Genomic DNA, 11,118 nt, shown 5'->3' with positions numbered 1-11,118 from the left:
ATTGTTCGAGTTAGAGCATTCATAAGACTTTCAGAAAACATGACCTCTGACCTTTACCTTTAGGTCAAGGTAGCCGAGATCTGAACTAATCCAAGACTTTTAGCACATCCTATGTCACATCATTCACAACGTTTTTAGGCTGAGGGGTAAAAAGCACTGGAACCAACATCTTTCCCAACGTGCTGGCTGAGTGTACGCGACAAACTCTCAGGAGACGTTTTCCCTCCTTAATTTGTTTTATTGATAAAACATCTTCAGAAAGAATATATACAAAACTTCAGCCATCAAAGAGCAGAAAATAAATGCTGCCTTAAAGACTGACATCAAATCAGCTGTTAAAGTCCTTACACAGTTTTCACAGCACTCAAACATGTTGGGAGGGTGAATTATTCATCTAGTACATAGAAAGATAGTGAGCTCGTCTGAAAAAACAGATAAATAACATTTGAGGTTGATTTTCTTTCTGTAGGGAATGAACTCAATTTTCAGATCTTACTATAAAAGTTCATAAATCTATCAGAAAAAAAAAAAGAGGAAAATCCTTCATTTAAAAAAAATGATAGAGTGATATTCTGTACAAAACAATTCTAATGACCATCCTGGACTCACAGGAAGTAACATGGCAAAAAAAAAAATAAAGGCATGGTTTCCTTTTTTTTTTGTTTTCAGATGACAATCTGAACATTGCAAGCAGAGGCCGTGCTGAATCTGCATCTGCCGGTCATTACATCATCAAATAACCACTGTTTGTTCCTCAATGACATCATTCAATGGAGACACACGACAGTTCTGTTTGTAGTGCTACAGCTTCTAAGTGCTGGTCAGCTGCAGCACCTCGTCAGACATGAACTTCAGACCAACTTCACTGACCTGTTTGTTTTGTTGCCAGCCTGTTTGTGTGCATTTTAGGTGTTTAAAGAGGAACATGTGTGTTCTGTCGATCTTAGTGAGAACTGACATGGTGAAATTAAACTGGCCTCTAGGAAGTGTCAATGCAGTGTTAAGATTCTGAGAGTTTAAAAAAATTATATGAGGGTAAAGGTGAGGGGGTGGTGAGGTGAGGTGAAAAAAGAAGTTATCAAGATATTGAGGGAATGGGGGAGTCAACAGAGTCCACAGGCTCCCAATGACAATTCATCATGGCATCGTAGAGCTCCTCGCTGCGCTGCATGAAATCTTTGTTCCACAGGTCCACGTCACACTCGGGAATGGGCTCTGGGAAAAGAAAAAAACAATGCAAACAAACATTCCTCTGAATAAACCCCCCCCCCCCGTAGGTTTTATAAGCCCACTCGGTGATGGCTCAGTCTTACCTTCTGCGTTATCCTCGTCCAAGTCTTCAGCCTCCTCGTGGCTCTGCTGGAGAATGACATCAATGATCAGCACAACGTTCCCAAACACAGTAAATCAGAAAACTGACTGGATGTGAATTACTTGGCAGCAATTAACAGAATATAAATACGGGCAGCGTGCCATCCACGCGTGTTCGTGTTGTGTCGGGTGCATTCAGGGAACATGTTATAGCTTACTCTCCATATATGATGACAGATATGAGTGCGCTTGTAAAGAGACTTGTGGGGAATGTGTTTGCCTGAACTGAAAGTCAAGATCAACAGTTTCCCCTCTGTTCACTTAGTAGTGAATTAACACAACAGGCTCACACGTCCTGTCTACACTGAAGCTGCTGTGTATACTCTGCTCGTTCTGAGTAAAGCCAGCTTGCCACCACTTTATATAACATGCTCATATCACACGATACCTTATGTAAATGAGACAATCTTAAACTTTTGGAGGGAGCCTGATTCTTCTATCGCAAAGGTTCACAGTTTCTCGTGCTTCAAGTTCCCCTTACCTCTACAGCTCCTGACATGTCTGTGGACATCGGTGGCATCCCCATGGGAGGTGGTGGCATCATGTGACCTGGCGGCGGGTATCCATACGCTCCGTAGTTGTAGTTATAGCCACTGTTGTAGCCGCTGCCATAGCCGCTGTTGTAGCCGGTATTGTTGTAGCCACCGTACTGGTCGTAGCCCCCCCACTGAGAGTAGTAACCCTGGCTTCCGCCACTGTGGCTGCCATAGTAACCAGACTGAGTCTGGTTGTAGCTGCTCTGGTAATTCTGGCCCTGGCCCCCATGGTAGCTGCTCATCTTCTGGCTGCAAAACGAGAAAGAGAAGACAATTTTAGAAGAGTTTGATGGTTACCTGATGAATGAAGGTGTCTCAGAGGAACCTGAATGGATTTAAAGGTGTAAATTCATTAGGATTAAATGAAGCAAATGACCCATTTATTTCAGAGTAAATTTTCTGTTTCAACATCAAATAACACTGTGATCAAGCATAATCAGTTGCTCTTTTTTTAAGTGTAGCTTTACATCCTCAATTTAAAAGCTCAAGATTGTGTTGCCTCTAAAATCAGCACTGGTGCGAACAAAGTCCAGACAGTCACAAATTTTGTATGTAGCTCTTGGGTTTTCTCTATCCGACCTTGGGGTGAAATTGCTGCGATGTCCAATCCTGCAAAGATTGGCGAGTGTCTTCAATATTTTCTACTTTATACAGCAGCAGATCACAACAACAGTCGCCTCAAGGAGCTTTACATGTAAGTAAAGACCCTACAATAATACAGAGAAAACCCCACAATCAGTCGACCCCCCTATGAGCGAGCACTGCGGAAAGATGGACTTCAAATTGTTTGGAAATAGACTGATAACCTTCCCAGATTGAGAATTGCTTCTCTGAGATCAGAGCTGTTTTTCCTCCTTGGACCTGTGTTAATACATGAACTCTTCAGACCAACAAACAGCCAAAACATCTGCTTTTATGGACGTGGTCACACTTACTGATGACCAGTTAATTAAGTCAGTTTGATTATTATCACCTCGTTCACCCTCTTAATTCCTCTGGAAGCTGTAAGGGTGTTTCTTCAGTTTAACTTAATTTCTGTTAAATAATAATGACCGTTTAATATCCCACTGTTCATTTCAGTTTGTACTTTCTAATTTTAAGACCTGCTGAACACCAGATTATTTTCATTATGTCCAGACATTTAAAACTTTAGAACTGAAAGAGGGTGTACTTTCTTTTTACTATGACTGCATTTGTGTGAAAGTTTGCTGCACCTTTAACCTCCTGAGACCCGAGCTCCAGTTTGTGATGCATTTTCAATTTTCTCCTATATATTTGTGATTAGATGGACCTGATATGTATATATACACTAAGCTTCCTCTTTGAACAGGAAGTTGTATTTTGTTACATACTTTTGTGAGAAAAAAAGATGTCCTCAGATGTGGACACTGGGATTATTTTATATCATAACACAGCAAAAACAACATGACTTAAAGTATAAAATACTATTGAGCACAAATCAAGTATAAGGTGCAGCAAAGCCAAAATGTAACGTCCCCATATGTGGCCGCAGGGTCTCAAGAGGATAAATAATTCAGGCTGAGCTGGAGGCAGATGGAATTGTAAAGTGTGCATTTTTAGCTAAGCTCCATCTTTTGCTTCCTTAAAGCCTATTTTTATGTTTGGGAGAATGTGTGCAGTGTGCATCTTACCTCTTTGCTACAGCAATGCTGAGCCTGAGTGGCTTCCCCCCCAGCATCGTACCCTGGCACTCCTCGATTGCCTTCTTCTGCTCGCTCTCCTCCCCAAACTTGACGAAGCCGTAGCCTCTGCAAGTCAAACAATAGTTACGCCTCCTTTGCACCGCCAACAAACACTCCATACTTGGCATTTAATAGCCACTTATAATGAGAAACAGAATATAATGGGTATTATTATGGTAGAACTGAAACTTGTTGTTTTACTTTTAACATGAGGTAGCATCACTTGAATTGTGAGTTGCTCTTGCTTAGCCTATATGGGGAAAACAATAGTTTTAGCATTAAGACGGCAAGAAAACATTTCTTCAGCCTTTTTTTTTCTTTCCGAAAATAGATGAAGATTCACTGATGGTCAACGTCCATAGCACTGCTATCCAAATCATTATTACACCACAGAAAACAGGAAACATATTATTGTATACTCTTATAACATTCATACCAGAACGCAAAAGATCATATTAAAGCAATAGATAGAATCTTTTTGTTGAACAGAATAAAACTGTTGCTGCTGCTGCTGTTAGGTGCACCTCAATGAGGTGACATACCTAGAGTATCCATACTGGTCGGTGACTACTTTGGCTCCTTTGCATGAAGGGTACTTCTTAAAAACTTGATGCAGCTGGAAGTCGTCAATCTCAGAAGCCAAGTCGCCCACAAAAACCGAGAACTCAGGCCTGAAAGAAGCAGGATCAAATATTCTTACTCAGTATAAAATATGATAATATGTTGATAAAGATTAAAGGGATTAAATGTTTTCGACTACGTCACTGCTTTACTGCAGACCTCACACATAAGGTACTGTCTTTAAGTGTCACTATAGCATTGTTGTATTAAAACTGGAAGTGGACTGCAAGCTGGAAAATTTCTCACATTTTTAACGGTAAAACCAACAATTTGTAACCACAATTGTTCAGTTTTAGATTATCAAAATCAATTATCCATTTCATCACTTTTAAGAGGAGTGGCTGTAACACAGCCGACCTCACAATGGACAGTTAAAACAAAACAAAGCGATCGACATAAGAATAAAAGCTGTGCTTATCAAACCAAACCTCTGATGTTCTGGTCAGAGATTTAGATATTCAAGAGTTTGCCATCATTTGATGATTTGCCATATTTTGTTCAAGCAACACCTGCACAACCTGGAAGCACCGCTAACATTTTTTTAAAGGTGGAGTGACTCTTTAAAGGTGCCACACAGCAACCATCAGTGACTTTGGTTGAAAGGGTGAGCCATCAGCTGTCTGGGTCCTCCTCTCCTGTGGAACCCAGTTTGGATTCAGGAGGAAGACACACACCAGATGAGACTTCAACCTTTCCTTTTTGACAAAGTTTAGCTATGCTGCTATAGGCTAGACTGCTGAAGGACCTCCCAGGATGCATGTCACCCTTACTCCGCAAGTGTTTATACAGTTAGGTCCATAAGTTTTTGGACAATTACACATTTTTATTGTAGTTTTGCCTCTGTACACCACCACACTGGATTTTTATAAATATTTCCCCATTTTCAGAGGCTCAAAAGTAATTGGACAATTGGATGACAAGTAGTTTCATGGTCAGATCAGGACTGTTCCCTCATTATCCCATGAAAAATTAAACAGATAAAGGCTCCGGAACGGATTTCATGTGTTTAACTTACATTTCATAGCTTTTCACTAGAACTTTAAATATATAGTCCAACCGGATGTTGATGTAAGTGAGACAAGCAATTATTAGGCTGAATAAAAGAACAATATATTAAAAAAAAAAAAAGAAAAAAAAAACAAATCAACAATCTAGTACATTTAAGGAAAACAAGGAATGTAATTCCTAAACAGTTAACAACAGTTAAATCACTTGAATTAAACCTGAAAATCTGGTAAATAAATATAAAAAAAGTCTTACCCTGCTTCTGGCCGTTTCCCATAGGTGGCATAGTTTAGCTTAAACTTCCGGGGCTGCACAAAGTTAGAGAAAGAACACACACTAAGCCAAGCAGACACACCAAAGACATGTAGTATAGCACTGATATTGCTGGAAATAAAGAGTGGAGTTATTATGGTTGTTATTTGGGTTTACATACCTCCAAAACCCAGACCAGCCTTTAGCCCATTCCTCAGTTAGTTCCTACCAGAGACTCTATTCACCAGCTTCAAACAAAGTACATTCATGTACAAGCAGCCTCTTAGCCACCTTCAGCAGCAGATACAGGCCGGTGAACAGGGGAGCCCAGTAGCTTGGCCAGCCCACAGGGCCAAAAGCATTTCAAACCAGAGAGCAAGCAGCTAAAGCTAACGACTTCACAAACCACAAATTTGAAAGCTGGGATGCCTTTTTTGCGTCGCCAGACTTTTAACTGGACTAGCCGTCACTGCAGTTAGTATAACGCAGCTGCACTTAACGTGGTGTTTAACTACTTCTGTTTCTTGTTAAAACTGACTTAAACTGACAGTGAAATCATCATAGTGACAGCACTAAGAGATGCGTGGCATCGAACAAAAATCTGAAGTGTTCACAGAGACAATAACAACCTGATGTTAAACTGGCTCCTCTGCATCTAACACTTTGCTTCTGTTATAACAAAGCAGGACCAAGACTAGTGGAGCTCCACCATCCACAGATCAACAATTAAGTACTGTTTAATAACATAATTCTACTGAAAAAAGGAAGGCGGTATTACATGTCAATAACATTTTTTATTTATGATGAAACAATAAGGATTATTACATGTACATTAGGAAAATATATGAATAAATATCAACTACACCATGGCACTGACCGGGTTTGATCCAGGAACCAGTTTCCCGTTGAGTCTTTGGACACACCGCTCCACGCTTGCTTCATCTGCCAGCTCCACAAAGCAGTACCCTGCTGAACCACTGCACAAGAGGACAGAAATCTTATAGTGCCAAATGATTTCCTATACAAAGAAAATTCAAATCACATTCGCTGAGGAAAAAAGTCTAGTACTGTATTTACTACACAGTGAGTGCATATATGTTTTGCTTTTCAGGCCCCAAAACTATATTCATATTTCATATCCAGTTTGTTTCCACAGCAGGAACTTTTCTTACAGACTGGAAACCTTTGAAGGGTCTCCCTGGACCTGCACAGAGACCAGCTGCTCCTCCCAACCCAGCCAGTGAAAATTCAAGTTTGTAACTACAACATTCAAACTTGTTCCCACATGTAAAGTTCAGCAAGACAGTGAGAGGGAGAGAAAGTGGTTGTAGTAAAGTGAGATAGAAGGTGAATCAAATGAAAAGTCAGGGAAATCACTGTCAGAAAGAACCTTTTAATATTTGTGGAAAAAGTTTCTGAGAGTAAAAGTTGAAGGTCCGCTGGGTGGAAACAGGACTTTTTTTTTTCTATAGCAGAGGCGTGCCAACACTCAGCAGCTAAGCACTGACACAGAGGCTGATGCATATATCCTACCCTGTTATCCTGTGAGTGATGATCTTGACTCCAAATGGAGATTCTCCCATAGCACTAAAGGCCTGCTTGATGAAGTTCTCATCCATATATGGGTCCAACTATACACAAACACAAAGAAACATCACATGCAACACATTAAATTCTGTTTCGTTATAACAGTGTAATACACATACAAGGACATGTTATGTAATTCCGGAGTTATAAAAACATCAATCCATCAATTTTCTTCCGTATCCTTTTCAACGGGGGGGGGGGGGGGGGGGGGGGGGGGGGGGGTATTCATGACAAAATGACAAAAGACAACATCTTTGGGATTTCCATTTCCCAGAAACCCACAGAATGCAACAGTGTGCAAACATTAAAACACCCGGAACTTAAATGAAGCGCAACTAGCACAAACGTAATCCCTGATGGCTGGGTGTTTTGAGCCATCACAAAAACAGCAACCAGGGTTCTGGCCAGCGGCGCTGCGCCGGCTGAGAATTTCACCGTTTTGCCGCTGCCACTGTTCACTATCAGCACAACTGGCAAGCGGTCGTCCGACACCCCCCCACCCCCCGGTCCCCACATCCCTGAACAACTCGGTAGCCTTTGTGGTTGTTCTTTCAAGACGTTATACAGTTGTATTTGTGCTCCTGTGTATTCGCTGCTGCATACCAGCTCGCAACAGATTAACGACGTTTAGTTGTAGATATTTATTTAGTTATTCTAACCACTTTCGATATATAATTTGAACGCCATGCTCAGGTTATCAGTTAAAAAGCTAGTCCAGAATGATGAAACAAAGCTCAAGTTACAAAGTCGCAATGTTGCCGCTGTGGGATCGTTCCTGTCTTTTAGCTTAGACACAGCGCGCCTCCATGTCTTTGTCTTCAAACTGAAAAATGATCCTCTAAACTTTCCTCAAGCCTATGCCAACTTTGAGTTTTGAGAATCACTTTGTGTGCGACATTTTCTATAGCCGTCCTGCAAGTCTATATTAGCGTTATAGTGGAACTTTAAAAATTAGCTCGCATAGCTTGCTAAAGGTCACTGTATTACGACAAGGAGCCTAGCCAGAGGAAAAAATATAGACATTTGAGTAGCTTGGTGACTCATCATCGTTAATAGTTAATATGTGGTGTTATTGAAATATTCTACACCAAGTCACTCCAAACTATGTACACTGTAACAGAGTTTAGTTTAACAATTTTACAACTTACCTATCCTGGCTAACTTAACCCAACCTAGCTAGCAACCAGCACGCATAGCTAAGCTAAAACCACACACAGAAACACAGACTTAAAACGTACATCACCCATCCAGAGACTCGTCTGTCTGTTGAACATCATGGATGCGAGAGAAGAGGGTAGGAGTATATCTCAGTGGTAAAACAAGCAATTTTTTTTCTAACGTTAAAGTTCTCTACACTGTCTCACTGTACACGTCCATTCGTTGTTCCGCTTCCGCCTTGGTAAGCAGATGTGCTACTCTGAGTTTTTCAAATTAAGAGTCTCACTCGACACCACGCGGAAGGCATAGACCATAGGTCTAAATAATTCATCCACCCATCCACTTCAGGGTAGCTGGTCATGGTTGTTTTGCATTTTTAATTTATCGTTTGGATTTTCTTGATAGTTTGTTATTCGGTGTCACTTGCAATATGCAGATGTGCTACTCTGAGTTTTTCAAATTAAGAGTCTCACTCGACACCACGCGGAAGGCATAGACCATAGGTCTAAATAATTCATCCACCCATCCACTTCAGGGTAGCTGGTCATGGTTGTTTTGCATTTTTAATTTATCGTTTGGATTTTCTTGATAGTTTGTTATTCGGTGTCACTTGCAATACTTAAAAAGGTCAGGTTCCACCGAGATTTGAACTCGGATCGCTGGATTCAGAGTCCAGAGTGCTAACCATTACACCATGGAACCAACACACACGCATACCATATCACCTGTGAACAGGAAAGTGTTGGTGATAAATGTCAAACTTAACACTTCTTTCTTTTTCTTTATATTCTCTATGAATGATACTTTCCAGTTTTGTCTTTTCTTTGTGTGCTTCATTTTGGTGTCTGTGCACATAAACCTGGTGTGATTTGCCAGAAAGCTCCAGTTTTGTCTCCGAGAAGCTTTGTGGCTTGTCTGTATGCATTTTGGCCAATTCCAGTCTCATAAAAGCTGCCAGAGAAGCTGAACCTTCTGGTGAAAGGAGATAGCTGCATGTTTGCTACTGCAGTAACACTGCTCATTCTCCTGCTCACAGCTGTGAGGCAGTGTGTAATGTAATGTAATGCTTTAAAGATATTTTTGTTACCAAGAGCTCATCTTACAGTGCATCTGTTTGCAGCGGTAGACATGCCGGTCAAGCCATCAGGAAAGGACTAAAGCAGAGATATACACCAGCTCGACGGTGCAAAGATCCCTGATAATACTGATTTAAGGCCTCAATCCCATATTTGCCTTCTTGCATGAATTTCTCATTATTAAAACTTTTACATAGTATGTGAAATGTTTTAGTGGTATTTTGTGCCTGCTACAGCAATACCAAAGATCACACAACTTCATTCCATCATGCACACAGATGCTTTATTGAGAATTCACAGCAGATAAACGATGAATGATTCACAGAGCAGCTGTACAACAACCTGATCATCAAACAATCTGACAGAGGAGCCCTCAGTTTACAGCCTTTAAATGGCAGCAACTTTCACACTTCTGAGCTTATTGTCTACCACCCTTTCATGTAAACATCCCAGAAGACACAGGTATAAATATGCCAAGTGGCCTCTGAAGTGAAAGAAATATAGTTCATTCTTATTGCCCTTATCTGCTGGTTAGAGGCAGGACGAGTGGCTGGTTTTGACCTCTGCATGACTGTAGCCATAACGGTTTAACAGGTGTGAGAGAACCACAGAAGACACAGTATTTAAAACCATTAAACTGAAGTGGTTACCCAACTCATTTCTGCTTCACTTCACTCGTAAGTCATTTGTTATTAGCTGAAGTCAAATATTTTCCATTGTTTTGAATCAAAATGGGAATTCCTTGTGTGAACCACAGATGAGCTGAGCCCACCCTTGCTTGAGAAGTAGGGAGAGGCTGACAGTGAGGTCTGTAACAGTTCATTACACACACAGAAAATGAAATAACTATAAATTCAAGCTGGGTAACAAGTGTATACTGCATTCAAATTCCCACCCCTGGCCAGCAGTGTAAACACTGGTTTACACATTTTTCATCTGAAGTCCTTGAATGAATCGCATCAGAATGTAAAGACTCTGGTAAACATTAGATTTGGTAAGATTCTGTAAACTGATGATTGTTTCTGCAAGTGTCTGACAGGAGCGGGAGACTGTGACTCACTAAAGCTGCCATAGTCGTTCCACTGTGCTCAAGGAACTAGGAATTAATACACCAATTATGCAAAGGTTTCAGGTGTGGCGAGTAAAGCAGATTCACTTCTATGCATTAAAATAGGCCACAAATCTAGCCCCGCACTCTCGCTGAACTGTAGAACACTGATTTTCCTTATGAAAAACTGGTGCCTACAGTTGCAACTCCTGTGGCAGTAAGGAAATGTGGGTGGTAAGCCAGGAGCTGTAGTAGCCACGAGCAGAAGGCAACGAGGCTCGAACCTCACTTTTCTCCTCTTCAAAATTTCACAAATTTTTTTAATCAAAACTTTTAAGTCCTGTAGAACCAACTAATTCTGATGCAAGTGGCATCACTTGCAGACATTGAGCCACTTTCACACATGAACTTCCAGGGTTTTTGTGGTTCATAATAAATGTGTAATAAACATGATCACGACTGGTTCACATACAATTAAGGCAAGGAGTCCGTGCTACCTTATCAAACAGAAGTCTGGGAATTTAATTGCAATTTCTGGCTATTTGGAAAAAAAAAACGTCTTGAGTAAATTTTTTTTTTTAAATCACCTACAGCAAACTGAAAATCAGATCAGGATATTTTCCAGTTAGGCTTTCTGAGATGGGGCCAGAAATATCCAGATCCATTCAGATGACGGGAAATACTCTGTGTTGTAATCTGGACTGTTAGCTGCACAACTTGCACATCGGCCCAATCTGAAATCACACTGACTTTGTATCAGA

General features: G+C 40.7%; 1 protein-coding gene and 1 non-coding gene across 3 annotated transcripts; both read right to left on the bottom strand.

Moving 5' to 3' along the window:
- Positions 1 to 227: 227 nt before the first annotated feature.
- Positions 228 to 8,468, bottom strand: trnau1apb (tRNA selenocysteine 1 associated protein 1b). Of its 2 annotated transcripts, none has more exons than XM_030752676.1 (9): positions 8,314 to 8,468; positions 7,022 to 7,119; positions 6,366 to 6,465; positions 5,492 to 5,544; positions 4,153 to 4,281; positions 3,560 to 3,676; positions 1,853 to 2,156; positions 1,314 to 1,359; positions 228 to 1,215 (listed from the first exon to the last, which is right to left on the bottom strand). In XM_030752676.1, exons 1-9 carry the CDS (start codon positions 8,350 to 8,352, stop codon positions 1,079 to 1,081), a joined length of 1,023 nt encoding a protein of 340 aa, XP_030608536.1. In that variant the 5' UTR covers positions 8,353 to 8,468; the 3' UTR covers positions 228 to 1,078. The 2 variants fall into 2 exon arrangements, with proteins under 2 accessions (XP_030608536.1, XP_030608537.1); XM_030752677.1 differs by having other exon boundaries at positions 1,314 to 1,356.
- A 395-nt stretch (positions 8,469 to 8,863) lies between these two features.
- trnaq-cug (transfer RNA glutamine (anticodon CUG)) lies at positions 8,864 to 8,935 on the bottom strand. Its single transcript has one exon. It is a non-coding gene; the product is annotated as a tRNA-Gln (tRNA).
- Between the last annotated feature and the right edge of the window lie 2,183 nt (positions 8,936 to 11,118).

The sequence above is a fragment of the Archocentrus centrarchus genome, chromosome 17 (genome assembly GCF_007364275.1).
Source record: "Archocentrus centrarchus isolate MPI-CPG fArcCen1 chromosome 17, fArcCen1, whole genome shotgun sequence".
Lineage (NCBI taxonomy): Eukaryota > Metazoa > Chordata > Actinopteri > Cichliformes > Cichlidae > Archocentrus > Archocentrus centrarchus.
The sequence above is the reverse complement of the archived record's forward strand: the minus strand, read 5'-3'. Positions and strand labels throughout refer to the sequence as shown.